General features: G+C 44.4%; 1 protein-coding gene across 8 annotated transcripts in view; it reads right to left on the bottom strand.

Annotated features, from left to right (window-relative positions):
- rerea (arginine-glutamic acid dipeptide (RE) repeats a) overlaps nucleotides 1-19,441 on the bottom strand; it is a 163,946-nt gene that overhangs the window by 37,967 nt on the left and 106,538 nt on the right. For 6 of the 8 annotated variants that reach the window (XM_034296121.1, XM_034296125.1, XM_034296123.1 and 3 more), the window contains exons 4-6: nucleotides 15,451-15,556; nucleotides 14,863-14,959; nucleotides 5,873-5,977 (exon numbers count right to left, since the gene is read on the bottom strand). In XM_034296121.1, the coding sequence (XP_034152012.1) occupies nucleotides 5,873-5,977; nucleotides 14,863-14,959; nucleotides 15,451-15,556 (308 nt within the window). Of the gene's footprint in view, nucleotides 1-1,221; nucleotides 1,392-1,796; nucleotides 2,000-5,872; nucleotides 5,978-14,862; nucleotides 14,960-15,450; nucleotides 15,557-19,441 lie in introns of those variants that run through there. The other 2 variants (XM_034296126.1, XM_034296127.1) reach the window with 2 other exon arrangements.

Here is a 19,441-nt window from a genome sequence, read left to right as displayed (position 1 = left end):
ACGAAAACGTACGCACACTTTCACTCAGACAATCAGTGCGGGATTGAGACTCGGATTGAACGTTGAAGGCCTAACCTAACAGGGAATGTATTCAGTGACCTTGGAAGGATGTTGGGTCCAGGCCCTGACCATGGGGCAGGAAGGTGTGAGCACTCACCAGCTTTTGACAGCTCGGATCATTGTGGCCTTATAGATGGTTAATTAGATGACATTGTTAAAAAGGCAAGCAGAGCACGTATCGTGACAACCACGTCAACGAGCAGGGAGGAGTGTCGTTGGAAGGTTTTCAAACACAACCCGTGACTGCTCCACAGCTCAGAGACATTGGACGTGAGGTGACGGTCTACTGAGGACGTCTGGGAAGGGTTTTGTGTGTGTGCAACAGTCGGGCAGACTGGGACCAGACCCCCAGTGGGTAGACAGAAGGCCGGTGGGGCCACGCAGCTGTCAGGACAGGACCAAGACAGATGACAGAGTCGGTCAGACTTTGGAGAGAAAATGGTCCACCGTGATGCGAAGCAAAACGAACAGGGCCGCAATACAAAGTTCTGACTCAACACGTGGCATTATATTCGATGAAGACGTGTTCAGTGATAATATTTACACTGTTAAAACAATACAGTATAATTTGGTTCCCAGTTTATATTTAACCCAATACCCTTTATACTTTGGCAAAGGAGGACTCAGAAAACATCAAAAGCTGAAACTTTTATGTTACTAATTTAGCAACCAATCAGTTGATTAATTTAATTAGTTATGAGGGGCGCATTTCTATATGCATGCAATTAGTAATATTCTAGAGAATTCAGAGGTTCATTTTTTTAAATGTATTTAATTTGTTTTTTACACTTGAACCTACATATTAAAAAAAAAGTTTTAATTTTATTTAACCTTTTAAAATTAATATATTAAATCAGTTATTTTGTAGTCAAACATACAAAAAAGGGGGATAAATAAATATCCCGCTTTGTATAGACAAACAAAGCGTATGTGTGTCTTTGGATAACGTTTCTGAAGATTTACCTCATGAACCAAAACAACAACAAACTGTCCGGATCCAGCGTGGTGAGTCTCCTTATTGAGTACCACCGCAATCAACGCAAACCCCGCCCCTTCTATCAATTCCAACCAATCCTAGCACGATTGTAACGCTGTCATAATTATAAATATACAACGAAAGAGGCAACTTTTCTCATCAACCTAACTAAATGTCTTACAAACCTATAACTCTCTTTATTGGACATCACGGTACATTCATCGGTCAGAGCGGCAGAAAGAGAGCGCACAAAGCTTCTCCGGGCTGCCATCTCGTCTCGATTGTAAACACGAGAACACAGACAGTGTACTGCAAAATGGAGTCAGGACAAGCCTTGCTTCTGTTGCTATTTTTCCTATGGCAACACAAATAAAGGAGATGAAAAGTTAACCTGCTCAATTATAATACAGGTTGCAAAATTTTGTGTTACGCTACAGCGTTACACAAATGTGTTAAAATGTATCACGTTCGGCTCGCGTTATACATTTACAGACGGGTCGAACTGGCAGGGATACGTCTAGAACGGCTTCAATGCAACCGATAATCAGCTCTCGCCAAAATGAAATAACTGAAAGACATGCATGTTATGTTGATACCCGCAACAAGCGGCACTAAATGTATAACGACAGTAATTCGGGTTAACACGTCTGGTATACTACTACTAAGACAGATGTAATGCGTGTCGCGACTAATCAGACTTGTCTTAAGAAAACTACTCGCGGATTTAAGCCGTAACATGTGAATATATTTATCAACCTACCTCCGTGGAGCGAACAAGTCATCCATTTCGGACACCAACCTCTAACGGTCGGATGTTGACAGTTTGCCTAGAACTGTGATGGTCGTCGCGAACGCGAATCGACTCACTCCCCTTCCCACCTATCGCTTAGGTGCTCAAAATGGACGACCACGCAAAATCGCTCCGAGTGGTTTCCACTGAGCTTGTGCTGTGACCTCACAGCGTAGCGAGCTCGAGCTCCAGTTTCTACCACGAACCCCACTGAGCATGTGCTACGACCTTGCGCGCGCGGGCGCGCACACACGCGCACACACGCACACGCACACACACAGAGAGAGAGAGAGAGACAGACGAGGCAGGATACGGAATCCACCTCCCCTTCCTAATGTCTGGCTGATCTATAGTAAAACAAGGCCACTGGAATTGAAGGAAAGGGAGGCTGCAGACAGACAGACACAATGCGCAGCATACCAAACATGCAGGGGAGAGGAAGGGAGGGGGGAACGGAAGGGAGGGGGGAGCGGGAGGAGGTAGCCTGTGATTGAATGGGGCCCTGGCTCTGAACTGGGGGTTCTATACAGAAACAGAAGTGACGAAGACCGCATAGAACAGTACTCAGGGTTTCTAGTTTTCTATTCTCCTCGTGATTTCCAGGGGACAGTACTGACCTTACAATGCTGTTCAACAAAAACGTGGATATGTATTAAAGTCAACTGTTAAATCTTTCACAAAATAAAAATAAAAAAATGCTAATCTCCATTGTTGTTTGATGATGACCATTAGCTTATAAAACCAAATGATCAGTTAACCCCACTTTCCCCCTCCCAATTTCATGAGATTCAATTCGTCATTAAGGCCTGCTTCCACTCTCACTAGACACGAGACAGTTGATGTTGAGATATGTGCCTTACGACGCACGTTCAATTAGGTTCTTACCACGCTGCTCTCTTAACTAGGAAGTTCAAACCAGCGTCCCTATGCGCCAGAGGCAACGGATTCCCCTGCCTTCTACCTGGATTGCGCCTCAGACTCACTAGAGGCAAGGCAGCCTCTAGAGTTGTGTTTCTCAACCCTGCTCCTGGACGCCCCCCTGCCCTGCATGTTTTAGATCTCTCCCTGCCCTAACATACCTGATGTAGCTCATGAAGGACTTGATAATCAGCTGATCATTTGAATCAGGTGTGACAGAGCAGGGAGAGATCTAGAACATGCAGGGCCCAGGAGCGGGGTTGAGAAACACTGCTCTAGAGGAAGACGCCTCTAAGACTCACTAGAGGCAAGGCAGACAAAATAGACTACAAACCCTGAACCCCTTGGCTGATCTGCAAGCAGGATTCAAAAGCCAACCTTGCAATGATGTGGCTTACTGCCAGGCATCTGGGCCAATCAGGGTGCTTAAAAAATATAACAATGATTAAAGGCTACCTTCACTTTTCCAGGAAAGTCAGCTAAGAATATAATTGATTTGCAGTTCAGCAAATAAAAAAAGGAAGATTTTCAAGTTCTCCCTGGTAAAAACAAACAGCTTTTGCATATATTATCCATATAAAACACAGCCAGGAATTCTACTGGGGATGCAGGTTGCCAGAATGGCAGTCTACAGGTCACCTGGAGGTCACACGTTTCATTCTAATACTACAGACAAGACTTGTTTGGGTGGCTAATACCTCCAGTAATGCCTGAGGAAGATTCAACGTTGTTTAAGGAACGTATATTCCTGTATTTCAGGGGGTGCTGCGGACAGAGGGGGCTGGCACCCAGTTCTCGGTAGAGTGTCACATGCTGCATTTTGGGTGGTGCCTGTATTTGGTCGTTCCTGGACCTTACAGCAAGTCAATTGACAACCACTGGATTAGTCTGTGTGCAATGGTCTACAGAGATAATGACATCTGTATGAGTATTACATTATCACATATTCATATAATATCTGAACATAATATCTTTATTGTATGGTGTGTTTATGAATATTATTGACGTTTCTGAGCAATTCCCTTCTCTCCGGTGACAGCTTCAGAATAATTGACAATATATTTATTCCATTGTTTGTACTGGATTGTACAGGCAGCAGTTCCTTTTGTTTTTTTTGGTAGAAAACTAAAATGTATTGAAAGTGTCAACCTTGAATCAACCAAGCCGTGTCCTTTGGGGATGGAAGTAGCGTGTGTGTGTGTGTGTGTTTACACTGCATGACCTTTATGGGCTAAAGAAAATGTCGGTACAATCTGTTGGTTATGAAAAGATTTAAGTCCAACCACCGAGAAAACTGAACCTTTAGAACCTTCAGGGATTAAGCTGCATAAACAATTCATGACAAAACAGTTTGAAATTCAGGCCAAAACATTTACAGAATGAATACACTTCCTTCCAAATGTTTAGTTTGATCACAAGCGGTGTCAGGCCGTTACATGAAAACAGCAAGCGGTGTCAGGCCGTTACATGAAAACAGCAAGCGGTGTCAGGCCGTTACATGAAAACAGCAAGAGGTGTCAGGCCGTTACATGAAAACAGTAAGCGGTGTCAGGCCGTTACATGAAAACAGCAAGCGGTGTCAGGCCGTTACATGAAAACAGCAAGCGGTGTCAGGCCGTTACATGCAAACAGCAAGCGGTGTCAGGCCGTTACATGAAAACAGCAAGCGGTGTCAGGCCGTTACATGAAAACAGCAAGCGGTGTCAGGCCGTTACATGAAAACAGCAAGCGGTGTCAGGCCGTTACATGAAAACAGCAAGCGGTGTCAGGCCGTTACATGAAAACAGCAAGCGGTGTCAGGCCGTTACATGAAAATAGCAAGCGGTGTCAGGCCGTTACATGAAAATAGCAAGCGGTGTCAGGCCGTTACATGAAAACAGCAAGCGGTGCTGTGGTTAGAATATCTCTAGAACCATGGTTCATCCCAGTAGAGCAGTGGCCTATATGAACACACAGCCTCGACCATAGTTAGATTACATTATCTGATGCCAAACATCCTAAGTAACTAATGAGTCCGGTCAAACAGAGATTCCAGGACCATCGGCAGTCTCCAGATACATTTTGTTTTGCACAACAGATTGAAAAGTTAAAATTTGACCTCACAAGCTTGGTTAATCTATCCTACACCAACAGGACCCCACATAAGACTGTGTTAAACAAAAACAAACAAAAAAATTGTGACAGTACGGGCCCTTACATTTTCCTTCAAATTTGACAATATTATAACAAATATGATTTGTTTTCTAGGTTTGAGGGCCTTGGGGCTTCCATAATACGGTCTCCACTGTGCGTCACCCAGCGTTCAATGGTCACTATGGTAATAACTGAAGCAGTGTTAGCAGCAACCCGGTCACGGCTTCTCGGACGACTTCAGCATGTTCCTATTTCTTTCCACATCCTCTTCAGAACCAGTCTTATGCACACACTGCTGCCAGAATGTCCACGGACCCAGTTTTCTGGGGCAGAATTTCTCACCACCCAACACCACCAAATTAGTAAATGTAAATTTAATGCGCAAACTTGTAACCTTCCGTTTATCAAACGTTCATCAAGTTAAACACCAACGTACCAATGAATGAACCGAATTGAATCTCTCTGAAACATCGTTTCGTATCCATCGTCCTGTACAATAACAGCTGAGCCCTTTGGAGATTCTCCTTGCATGGTTTTCCCAGGATGGCGTAAAGGGCGTTTATGTAACACCTGTTTCACCAGGGCAGTTGACTGAGGACGCCATTATGGAATGTATTTAGGTGTCTGTTTTCTCCATGCGACCAAGTGAGCAGGCAAGATAAATAACAGCACATATCACATCAACCCACCACATCAACCACATTAACCACATTAACCACATTAACCACACCAACCACATTAACCACATTAACCACATTAACCACATTAACCACACCAACCACACCAACCACACTAACCACATTAACCACACCAACCACACCAACCACACCAACCACATTAACCACACCAACCACACCAACCACACCAACCACACCAACCACACCAACCACACCAACCAGTACACACCACAGTGGGCTGAAGTCACTCAGGGTTCGGAGGCTCTGAACTGGGGCGTTTGGGGCGTCTTCTGGAAGACTGAAATGAGAATGTCTTACCGTGTCTCCGGGTTGTACCCCAAGATGTAGAAGAAGGAGTCGATGCGAGCTTTGAACTCCCTCGCAGAGAAGATGTCGGAGAAATGGGCGATGTTACATTTTCCCCTGAAACACAAGACGGACAACGTTATTCAGTTTTTAAGGGCGCTTACTAATTACACACAGCGGTGAAGTCAACCCTGGTTAAATCCTGGTCAAGTCCTTGTCACGGCGTACTGACAACGCCCAGGGGCCTTGGAGTGAAGCTGTGCCAATCGGCTCAGAAATGTCCAGGTTTGGTGGGGTCAGTTGGACAAAGGGTGGCCACGCCTAGTCTGGCCCTAGCGACACCTTGTGGTCGGTCGGCCTTTATCATGGTGGTCAACAGGTGAGTGAGTTCATCTCCACGCGTGCAGGTTCACACTAGTACTTCCTGTCTGAGGGAGCAGTGTGATGACAAGCAGAATGGGTAGGTCAGACGTGCTTCGCGAATCGAACTTCACAGAATTGGGAGAGGAGGAAAAACCGGGTTTAAAATTTTTTTTCTCAAATTTACGATGTGGTCAACACGCACCTCCACAAAGGCAAATGTTGTTACCAGAAGGTAAATAAAGACCTATTCGCACAGGATTCATTTTCACCAAGGCAGGCGATGTAATGACATTTACAAGAAATCCCCACATCAATAATTTGAATGCAGTTTCAATTTGCAATGCCGGTACTGTTTACTTATATGGACAATAGAAATTCCACGGGGAAAACGACAACAGACAAATTCCAACATCCTCTAATATATTACTGGTCACATCCAAACTAACACCCTACCACTCTGAGGTAAATTTCTGAATTTGACAGGGATTTGAATCAGAAGAGAGATGCAGATTTCTAATAGAAAGTGCGAGCGCATATAAACAGCGCGTGTAACTTAACCTTTGTAGTAAATGCTTTTGGTCCCATTTTACACTGTGTCAAGGAATTGAGAATTGTCAAACGCGTTACTAAGAACTACTGGACAGATTTAATGAAACCGTTGCTGTTAGCAGGTCAAAAAGGATTCTCAATGAGCTAGAGGAAAGACACATTATTTACTCTTCCTTGATCCAGGAAGTGGGTGGTTTGGTTCTCATCAGCAGGCCTCCAAAACTTAGAAGGTATTTACCAAAATAAAGATGATGGAAAGAATGTATAAATCTTTGTCACAAAATAAAAACAGAAACCCCATGATTTACTGACCAAGACAGGCACCAACAAACAAAAACTAATTTGAAACACACAACACAGGGAAATCAAAATAGAGCAACCATACCATCCAATGCTAATGAATAACCAAATGAATACAACAGCAATTCAAAAAGATGCGTGACAACCAGATATTCTCATGTTGCCTTTAAACACACCCAGTGCTAACAAGGTCCTGCATTTTCAGGTCAGATTGAAGACCCTTCCAGGCTTTAGGAGCAGAAACCCTAAAGGCTTTTCTACCCATCTCTGTGTGGACAGTGGGAACTGACAGTAGACAGAGATCCTGTGATGGTAAGGCTTTTCCACCCATCTCTGTGTGGACAGTGGGAACTGACAGTAGAGCGAGATTTTGTGATGGTAAGGCTTTTCCACCAATCTCTGTGTGGACAGTGGAAAATGACAGTAAATAGAGATCCTGTGATGTTAAGGCTTTTCTACCCATCTCTGTGTGGACAGAGAGAACTGCCAGTAAATAGAGATGCTGTGGTTGTAAGTAGTAGCTTTTAGAACTTTTTTGCTGATAAGTTCACATAGGTAGTATGGTGTCAAACCAAGAACAACTTTATAAATTCAAAAGCAGCAATGAGGGGACCTCCGTGTTGACAGTGAGGGCCAGTCCACTGTGTTGTACAGAACACAGTGGTGAGTGATCACTCTACAATTGATGAATCTTAAAGCACCATGTTAAACAGTATCCAGAGCATGTAAGGACTGACAAGAAACATGCATGTAGATGACATCATGATTGGGGGAGTACTTTCATCCCCTAAAGACATAAATAACGTCTGTTTCATGAATCCATACATACACAAACCTAAAGCAGATGCTAAGCCCTTAAATACACACAACTTTCTTGGGAAGTACAATCACCTGTCTCAGAATGAAGAGGACTTTCTGAATGAGGAAATCTCTGGGTTAAAAAGGAGAACATAAAACATGAAAGAAACTAGATCCAATTAAGCAATGTTCTCTTCTTACTTGAACTAAACGTTTAGCCAGGTCAGTGCTGTTGGAGCATTCACACCTACTCTGGATGAGGCTGTTACTACAGTTACATTAAGGAAGAGATGAGGCTGTTACTATAGTTACATTAAGGAAGAGATGAAGCTGTTACTTTAGTTACATTAAGGAAGAGATGAAGCTGTTACTTTAGTTACATTAAGGAAGAGATGTTATTATGGTTACAATAACAAAGGTAGAGAGAGCTGTTATTATAGGCACATTAAGAAAGGGATAAGAGTTTCTATAGTTATATTAAGAAAGGAAGGGATGAGTCTGTTATTACAGTTATACTAAGAAAGGGAGGGATGAGGCTGTTATTATAGTTATACTAAGAAAGGAAGGGACAATGATTTTCTAAGTACATAAAGGAATCGATGAGGTTGTTTCTATAAGGACATTAAGAAAGGAAGGGATACGGCTGTTATTACAGTTATATTAAGAAAGCAAGGGATTTGGAATGACTAAGTTGCTCTCAATAGATCAAAGAAGATTAGCTAGCTCAGTTTGATACTGGGTGAAAAAGAACATTTGGATCAGACTGGTTTCATCCCTACAATGATTTCCTCATTTTTGGCATGTCTATAACAGAACACACAAGGTTACAGAATGTGGATGATTTCCTCCTTTTTGGCGTGTCTATAACAGAACACACAAGGTTACCGAATGCGGATGATTTCCTAATTTTTGCCACGTCTATAACAGAACACACAAGGTTACCTAAGGTGGATGACTTCCTCATTTTTGCCACGTCTATAACAGAACACACAAGGTTACCTAAGGTGGATGACTTCCTCATTTTTGGCGCGTCTATTTGACAGATTTCAACATAAATTAAAGCCTGAAACGGCTAATTAACCATTCGTCATCCTCCACGACGAAATCAGCACAGTTACAGAACACTTTTGCGTCTCAGCCCAGCGCCGACGTCCTTTAAAAGAGTATATACTCTGCCATTATTAGGGGAACTGCTCGACCCAGAACCACTGGTTTACTTATCCTCTCACTAGTCAATTTAAGACCTGTTAGCTAATCAAGATGCCAGCCACCGAAATTATAACGACCGTTTATGATCTCCAAGTATGTCGATACGGCCTGAGTGACTTAGGAAATGCAAGGCAAAGCAAGTTCATTTGTCTAACACATTACAAACACAAAGGCATTTCAAACCTTACAAACACGTTATCACGTTATTCGTGATAAAGATGGTCTCATTGTGAATCAAGCATGACCTTATATTTTTGTCGTTGGTTAATACGGTCTCCGACCAGACGTGAGTTTCATCATAAGGATACAACAAAGATAATATTGATGAATACCAGCTCGGTCTGTGAAATTATCGTACGATCATTTTAAGATCAAATTTGATCATACGCACGTTTCATGAATGAGAGCCAATATGTGCACAAGTATCCTAAAATAAAAGCTGAATATATATATTTTAACCTCAGATGTTTTTTGAAATCCAAAAGATTTACAGTTTAAGTAAATAAAATAAATACATGTTTCATGGCCCCAATAACTGCAGAGCCGTCCGGGTTGGAACCTCCCAAGTAACTCTCCAATTATTGTTGTAATCATTAGACCTATCTTGCTGCATATGACTCATGTTAGCCATTTTAAGTGATGGTAAAGGTAGGGGAGAACTTTTTCAGCATAAGATATTTTTTGTGCATTTCAATTGCATAAATGTCTTTAAGCCCAAATAAATGCTTCACATAGTTTAAGTAACAGACACATCTTAAGATCAATTGTTCTGAGGAGACTTTGTGAATCAGGCTTTTATGGTTAAATTGCAGTGCAAGAAACCCCTACTGAAAGTCATCAATAAGAAGAAACTTGCTTGGGGCCAAAAAACACTACAAATGGATATTAGACCAATGGAAATCTGATCTTTGATCTGATGAGTCCAAATTTTTGGGGTGAACAATGCTGGTAATACTCTGCCCCATTTCAGGGTGGTTGCGGATGGTTGCTGTCCCTTTGGTTGATGCTTGGCAATGTAAGTGGATTGACTTCCTGCCTGTTGGGCCACAGTGTCACTGGACCCCCCCCGTCTGAGCCCCAAGGTTTTAGGCTGCTACATTAATCTGCCGGGGGGAGCAGAGTCCGTTCTCCTTCGACAGTGTAAATCCTTGCAAACCTAAGGAAAGCACTCTCAAAATTGTATTTTCTCCTGCTCTGTTCAAACTTATATGATATGAGGTCTTGACCCACACCTCCTGAGTACCAGGCTATAAAGACTTGTTGCTGCCACTGTCCAAAGTCTTCTGGCCGTGTTGAAGATCAAGACGATACCTGACGATTCCAGTGCCACTAAGTTTTATAGACTCTGGACAGAACCAAAATGCATTTACTAATTATGACAACTTAAAATGTTCACCCGGCACAACCAGAAAAGGACTGGTCATCCCTGAGCCTAGTTCCTCTCTAGGTTTCTTCCTAAATTTCTGCCCCTCTTTTTATTTTCTAGCCACTGTGCTTCAACACTGTTGTTGCTTGCTCCTTGGGTTTTCTGGCTGGGTGTTTTGTAAAAGCACTTTTGACAACTGCTGATGTAATAAGGGCTTTATAAATACATTTAATCGACATTTTTAATATTTGGTTCCAACCATGTGACTTTGAGAGATGCAGAGTGGGTGAATGGATAATCTCTACATATATGGTTCCCACAGTGAAGCTTGGAGGAGGAGGTGCAATGGTGTGGGGGTGCTTTGCTGGTGACCCTACTGTGATTTATTTAGAAATACAAGGCACACTCAACCAGCAATGATACCATAGCATAATGACATGCCATCCCATCTGGTTTGCGCTTAGTGGGACTGTAATTTGTTTTTCAAAAGGACAATGACTCGAAAAACACCTCCAGGCTGTCAAAGGGCTATTTGACCAAGAATGAGAGTGATGGTGTCGCATCAGATGACTCAGGCTCCACAATCATCCGACCTCATTCCCAACAGAGACGGTTTGGGATGAGTTGGACCGAAGAGTGATGAAAAAGCTGCCAACAGGGTGCTCATCATAAGTAAGAACTCTTTCTCGACTGCTGGAAAAGTATTCAAGATGACCGCCTCACAAAGCTGGTTGAGAGAATCCAAAGACTGTGCAAAGCCGTCACCAAGGCAAAGGCTGGCTACTTCAACAAATCTAATACAAATGCATTTCCACACCCCTTTTGTTACCTTTTTGTTAACTACACGTTTCCTTTTGTGTTATTTCATAGTTTAGATGTATTCACTATTACTCTATAATGTGGAAAATAGTAAAAAAAATTAAATATATCCTCGCATGAGTGTCTCTAAACTTTCCTGGTCCTGTACACACAGCCATTCAGTATAAATCCATGATTTATTTCAGTGTGTTTAATTAAAACATTTAAAAAGAAGATCAAATAGTGATAGACATGAGAGCCAATCTGGAGATTTTAGTGTAGCCCGGTATTGTCCGGACACGGTGAAATCAATTATGAATAAAAACCTCCAGTTGTTATTGGAGAGCAATAATTGCAGCCAAGGGGGCAGTTTGGAAAAAACTTTTCCTGCCTTTCCCGGACCTGCCGGTCCCGGACATTCTGGGGTAGAAATTATATTACAAACGTTCCATTATTACAAGTCCCATGTCTTGGAAAACATAATGGGATTATTTCATTGTTGCTATGATACAACAGAGGTCATCTCAGGTTGCTAACTGGGCAACATACAGCTAGATCACGGTGTGGCAGCAGGACAGATGGGCGGGAGCGCGGGCGTGCGTGTGTGAAGACAAATGACTCGACAGAGCTTTTGTAAAACTGTCTTGACTCCGCAACCAGTCTCTCTAAGGAAACAGGATCTACAAGCAGAGAATGAGTGAAAATAAGGTCATGTCAAAATGGGTGTATTTCCCCTTTAATTTCCCTGTCTTCTCTTCCTCACACACCCAAACAGAGCAACACCTTCCACACCAGATGATACCATCAGAGAGACCAGAAGACAAGTGTCTACGTGTTTGTGACTTTTTCTCTGCGGTATGTGTGTGTGTGTGAGACTCACTACATCAGTCTCCTTGTCTCTATATGTGTGTGTGTGTGTGTGAGACTCACTACATCAGTCTCCTTGTCTCTATATGTGTGTGTGTGGGTGAGACTCACTACATCAGTCTCCTTGTCTCTATATGTGTGTGTGTGGGTGAGACTCACTACATCAGTCTCCTTGTCTCTATATGTGTGTGTGGGTGAGACTCACTACATCTGTTTCCTTGTCTCTATATATGTGTGTGTGTGAGACTCACTACATCAGTCTCCTTGTCTCTATATGTGTGTGTGGGTGAGACTCACTACATCAGTCTCCTTGTCTCTATATGTGTGTGTGGGTGAGACTCACTACATCAGTCTCCTTGTCTCTATATGTGTGTGTGTGTGGGTGAGACTCACTACATCAGTCTCCTTGTCTCTATATGTGTGTGTGTGTGGGTGAGACTCACTACATCAATCTCCTTGTCTCTATATGTGTGTGAGGGTGAGACTCACTACATCTGTCTCCTTGGGTCAGAGTGTGTGTGCGCGCGCGTGTCCACCAGGCCGCATTACATTACAGCATCCCGCTGGAATTCCAGGCCTGTGTTTATCAAGTGAAATCAAATCGCTTGTGTGTGCGTGCGCGCATAAATGCAGGCTGAGAATTTAACCTGAAATCCCTGGCTTCCATGAGACGTGGCTGAGAGATAGGTAGGACATGGGGTGAGAGAAAGAGGTGGAGAAGAGCGAGCTGTTGTACATTCCCAGATGGTTTGCATTAAAGGGGGAGTGTGGAGACGGAGGACAGAATCACATGAGAATGAGAAGACCATCTGGTTTCAGACAGCCACAATAACCATGTCTGTCCTTCTGTTCCTGGCGTGGAGTTAGATGTTAAGTCGTGATGCCTATCAGATTAGCATGCAGTGTGCGCGCGCGCGTGTGTGTGTGTGTGTGTGTGCAGGAGAGACAGAGGGTTACACAGTTCTTCTGTCAAACAGACAGCTTGTACATTTAGGTAGTATGTGTGTTTGTAAGCCAGATATTGCTGTTTGTTGGTACGTTTAGTCACTGTTGCAGGAGAAGGCCAGAGGGATGTGTTCATTTGTGGAAGTGCTCCTTCAATTTAACGTGGGACACAGTTGAACTGACAGACAGGCTAAAATACCAGCGTCACAATAAGTTGGTGGAAGAGATATTTGCATACTGACTACAGTATGTGGCCTTCGGATTGTGGGACACAAGCATAGGATATACAGCAGTCTGTCTCAGGCGTTCTGGGCCCCCTGGCTATGTGGGGAAGGTGGTTTTTTGTATTTTGTAGTAGTAGGCCATTATTACTTCTCTCTTAGTGCATGCTTTCATTCCAAATGAAAGAGAGGGGTTGCGGTTGTTGTTCGGGGGGGGGGTGATCTCCATCTCTTCTCTCCTTTCTTCCTCTACCCTCCTCCCCATCTATTCTCTCCTCTTTTCTCCTCCATCCCTCCTTTACCTTCCTCCTCTAGTCCCCTTCTATTATCTTCATATCTTTTTTTCCTCTCCTCTCTGCCTTGGTACTAATCTGTTTCTCCTAATTAATACGGTTATTTAGATTCAGAAAATGACTATTCAATTCAGACCCCCTTTCCCTTTTGCTGCAAGGGATAAAAATATTTCAGCAAACAACTTAAGAAAAACGAATCCACTTAACGTCACAATTAAAGTTGAAACAGCTAGTATGGCAAAATGGTACGGTTAGCTACATAAACATGCTTTGCCTTTGTTTCTCAATAAAACTGGGGATACAACTGTGGCAGCAATATTGATCGCTACCTCTAAACGAGGTGAGAATAATTTGTGTTTTAACTGAAAAGTTAATGTAGTCAAGGAAACAAACGACTGTTACCTTCACTGTGCGTTCCTATGGTGACCTTCATTCTATGGAGGCATGGGCTGAATCTCAGTTGGAGTTGTTTCGCGAGCGATGCTCACCGGGAGAAAAACTATTTTTTTTCCAAACGCGGTGGACGTCAGTGCTTCTCGCACAGATCGTCAGCATAGAGCGTTTTGGTGACTCCAAACACTACGACAACGCGATCTGTGTTCCTCAAATCGTACGCAGAAAAAAGTACCCTTAAGAAAGATGTGGTACCCTGACAAATTTGTCAAACAAAACGTTTTTATTATTTTGTAAAATTCTATTTTTCTTGACGTGGCTGGAAAGATTTTGCCATGAAGGGACGCCACGGTAAAATGAACACAACGGAATCACTGACATACACACACAAAACGATAATTTAAGAAAACTGTTATGGGATCAAAAAAGAGCAATACATTTTGTTTGGTTATAAAGAAAGTCAGTTGGCGACACCACCACTGAGTATTCCCTTCCTACTGACTGAAACACAATATAACAATGTTTGGAAGCATGTAATGAAATTACCTTAAGCGCTCCAACTCAAATATCAGAATTGCACTCTGGGTAATATCTGTGCACAGTGGGGACATGTGTAATTAAAACTGCTAAGATATTTTCCTGAATAAGATTCTGATTGTAATAATTCTGAAATGTTACAAGTGGTGTTATAACATCCTTCAAGGGGAAATGCCCTACATGTATATATCTTGGCCCAGAGGTCTATGTGGAAGACTTGCTATGATCTCCCGAATCCAGTGAGAGTTGCACTTAAGCGGAGCCGTTCATACAACTGACAGGGACAAAATAAATGACAGCGAAGACACCTTGTGATCTCTGAATTCAAATAAGAAAGGTAAACGGCGGGCTGTCTCGTCTCACCTGAGGGCTGCAGCGTGGTAAGTGTCTACATAGTCAGAGATGAAGAGTTCCCTGCTTTTGACCACTGGGTCCGTGATGACCAACTCCCGACCAGAATCTGACCGGATAGAAGAGAACACACACAAAGTCAGACAACACACAACTTTGTGTTTTTGTTTGAGGAAGACCTTTAACCGAATGGATCCTAAAAGATCACCTGCTCAGTCAGCATTTGACACACTCTGGTGTGTTAAAATGACTAGATGTCGTCACACTGTGCGTCTTTGTTGATGTAGAAGGTGTGCACGCATCAGGGGGTTGCGTGCATCAGGGGGTTGCGTGCATCAGGGGGTTGCGTGCATCAGGGGGTTGCGTGCATCAGGGGGTTGCGTGCATCAGGGGGTTGCGTGCATCAGGGGGTTGTGTGCATCAGGGGGTTGCGTGCATCAGGGGGTTGTGTGCATCAGGGGGTTGTGTGCATCAGGGGGTTGTGTGCATCAGGGGGTTGTGTGCATCAGGGGGTTGTGTGCATCAGGGGGTTGTGTGCATCAGGGGGTTGTGTGCATCGGGGGGGGGGGGGGGGGGGGGGGTGCATAATATCAAGCCTACCGTTCTCATTGTTGCGGTCCTGAACCAGGTGTTGGTAGACTGAGTCAGGGACCTCTGACTGGCGATAATACCACTTCACACTCATTAACAGATGGTCGCGCTTACTCTGCGAGAGGGAGGAAGGAGATGGGGAAGAGAGAAGAGAGAGGGGAGGGGGGAGAGAGAGGGAGGGGAGAGAAAAAAGAGGAAGAGGGGTAAGACAAAGGAGGGATAGATCGAAGAGTGGGACATGGGAGAAGTGGAAGAGAGAGGGGGAGAGATTGAAGAGAGGGGAGAGAGAGAGAGGAGAGAGTCAGAAAAAACAGGCTCCAATAAAATAAACAGACATTTGTTAGTTAGCAGTGTCACGAACTGGCATGCTGGCAGGCAGAGAGGCCGTGTCCCAAACCACACCCCACTCCCCACCCAGCGCACTACTGGGAACCATAACCCAGCAACCACGGTCAGGAGCGGTGCCCTACACAAGGATTAGGGGCTTATTTGGGCCACACGCAGACTGGTGCTGCTGTTTCCAGATGGTTGTTTGTTATTGGACCTGGTTGCCGGCTTCCCGGTGCCAGAAACCCCCCACGGCGGAGCCAGGGCCATTAAAAGAGGGATTGGAGAGCGTTTAGCCGCTTTAATAAAGTACACGGCCACATAATTCAAACCTGCATGTGTGGACGGAGAGGAGAGGATATTGGACGGGACAAGCAGATTAATCAAGTTACAGGCCTAGCTCTGCTCCCGGCAATGGAAAAAAAACATAAATTTTCCCCTGGACATCTTGTAACGTATTACATTGAAATAACAGAGAATGCTAAAACAACGACACAGCGCACGGGTCGTTAGTCAGGGTCACCCTGTACAGACATTCAGCCACAGTCCCTCTAGTGGCCTGCCTCCCACTGGTCATCTGTGGAACTACAGCCCCCACTCATGCGCAGTACCACTGGACCACCACTGAGTGGCAGCACTGAGTCGGAGCGCTTCCCAGAGGCAAATAAACCAAGCCGCGGGAAAGCCGAGAGGGAGCGGATGAAAGTGGCACAACAACGTCTCTATTCCCCCGACAGACATCCAATATTTATTGTGCCTTCACACTGGCAGTGCCGATCCTGGAGCGGGTTTAAGAGAACATTCAGGAGGCCACAGCTCAAAGCTACGCTACAATGACACACATCTAAACACACACACACACACACACACACACTTACACCAGGTCCTCGGGGAAATGTCAGCTATCAGAGCCATCTTTCATGCAGAAGCACTACTCCTGCTAACGCAGGCCCCCACCAAGGGGGGGGGGGACTGTGTGCCTTCAACACACCAAGCAGCATGAGGTCAGTGTACAGATATTTAATGCCTGTTGGGTATACTGTTCTGCCCCCCACCACACAACACACACACACACACACACACACACACACACACACACAGACACAGACACAGACACAGACACAGACACAGACACAGACACAGACACAGACACAGACACACACAGCGAGCGAGCGAGACAGACAGCGAGCGAGCGAGACAGACAGCGAGGGAGCGAGCGAGAGACAGACAGTGAGCGAGCGAGAGACAGACAGCGAGGGAGCGAGCGAGAGACAGACAGACAGCGAGAGAGAGAGAGAGACAAACAGCGAGAGAGAGAGAGAGACAGACAGCGAGAGAGAGAGAGAGACAGACAGCGAGAGAGAGAGAGACAGACAGCGAGAGAGAGAGAGACAGACAGCGAGAGAGAGAGAGACAGACAGCGAGACAGAGACAGACAGACAGCGAGACAGAGACAGACAGACAGCGAGACAGAGACAGACAGACAGCGAGACAGAGACAGACAGAGAGACAGAGACAGACAGAGAGAGACACGGCCACTATGCTGAATTAAGGACATTTCAGGCATTCCCGTCCCCATGTCTCTGTCCCCTCCGTCCCCCCCCGGGTGCTGGAGAGACTGTAAATTGGTGCTGGAGTGTTGTTGGTTGTGGTATACGACTGTTTATGTTTGGATGCAAAAGAACATGGTGGTGTTTAGTAATAAGGGTCTGAATAAAGCAGAGTCACAAGACCACAGACGTTCTCTTGGTCTGGGCCTCCAGGGTTTGGGTCCATCTCTGGTATATAGTGAGGTGTGTAGTGTGTGTGTGTGTTGTACGGTGATATGCCTGTTTGCGGTGTAGTGTGTGTGTGTTGTGTTGAGGTGTTAAGATGATGGGTCTGGGGTGGGGGAGGGTGGTGGCTGGGGAAGGATTTCTTAGTGTTATAAAGATGTCATATTGAAGATTAACATAAAAATCGAACAAAAAAGTCTCCCCTCTCTGTCACTCTTCCTCTCTCTCCATCCCTGCCCCCCCCCCCTTCCTGGGACACAGCCTCTGTCAGGAGAGGTGTGTGAGATATGATAACACATAAGCTAGGAGATAACAGCCCTCTCTGTAGAGCAGAACAGCCAAAACGTCCTACACAAGCTGCCCTGGCCTCCCAGCCTGACTGGGAGGAAGAACGACAGATACGGAGGAACTGATGAAAGAGAAGAAGAATGCAATGGGAGAAGAAGAATGCAATGGGAGAAGAAGAATGCAATGGGAGAGGAAGGGGCATCTGGCTGGCAATGTGTTGGTCAACTGATCACTAATGTGACTCCCCCAAAACACACATACAGGCAGGCAGATAGACAGACCACTGTGCAGGGTTGTCTATTGGCCCTCTGATGGGCGTGCAGCTTTCTTTCTCTGAAGGCTGGTCTAACACTCCACTGTGAATCCAGTGATCTGAGCCATCCAGGTAGACAGACTGCTGATGACAGACCCACACCGCCATAAAGAACAACTCCGTAATGTCCTCTCCAAATTTTTTTTGCATGGTTAATGAATCAGTGACCATGCTAATCATTCATCGGTTAGCAGCTGAAAATACAGTAAACTTGCCAAGCATACAGGTCTGTAAATTAATTTCCTGTTGTAGTGTACGGTCTGGTAGTTCATCTGTTGTAGTGTACTGTCTGGTAGTTCATCTGTTGTAGTGTACTGTCTGGTAGTTCATCTGTTGTAGTGTACTGTCTGGTAGTTCATCTGTTGTAGTGTACTGTCTGGTAGTTCATCTGTTGTAGTGTACTGTCTGGTAGTTCATCTGTTGTAGTGTACTGTCTTGTAGTTCATCTGTTGTAGTGTACTGTCTTGTAGTTCATCTGTTGTAGTGTACTGTCTGGTAGTTCATCTGTTGTAGTGTACTGTCTGGTAGTTCATCTGTTATAGTGTACTGTCTGGTAGTTCATCTGTTATAGTGTACTGTCTGGTAGTTCATCTGTTGTAGTGTACTGTCTTGTAGTTCATCTGTTGTAGTGTACTGTCTGGTAGTTCATCTGTTGTAGTGTACTGTCTGGTAGTTCATCTGTTGTAGTGTACTGTCTTGTAGTTCATCTGTTGTAGTGTACTGTCTTGTAGTTCATCTGTTGTAGTGTACTGTCTGGTAGTTCATCTGTTGTAGTGTACTGTCTGGTAGTTCATCTGTTGTAGTGTACTGTCTGGTAGTTCATCTGTTGTAGTGTACTGTCTGGTAGTTCATCTGTTGTAGTGTACTGTCTGGTAGTTCATCTGTTGTAGTGTACTGTCTGGTAGTTCATCTGTTGTAGTGTACTGTCTGGTAGTTCATCTGTTGTAGTGTACTGTCTGGTAGTTCATCTGTTGTAGTGTACTGTCTGGTAGTTCATCTGTTGTAGTGTACTGTCTTGTAGTTCATCTGTTGTAGTGTACTGTCTTGTAGTTCATCTGTTGTAGTGTACTGTCTGGTAGTTCATCTGTTGTAGTGTACTGTCTGGTACTTCGCTGGCAGCTGTTATCACAGCATACAGAGTCTGGTTTCAAATGGACACCATTCAATCAGCTGTTGTGTGGGCAGAACTCTTCTCATACATATGGCTGCAGCAGGAAGGAAAGGTGCTTTCAGACGCATGGCCATTACAGAACAAGAGTAATGATTCAATCCCTCGGTTGGAGTAACACTGAATGTA

Source organism: Esox lucius, chromosome 12 (assembly GCF_011004845.1).
Source record: "Esox lucius isolate fEsoLuc1 chromosome 12, fEsoLuc1.pri, whole genome shotgun sequence".
Taxonomy (NCBI): domain Eukaryota; kingdom Metazoa; phylum Chordata; class Actinopteri; order Esociformes; family Esocidae; genus Esox; species Esox lucius.
This window is presented reverse-complemented; position numbering and strand designations above follow the sequence as displayed.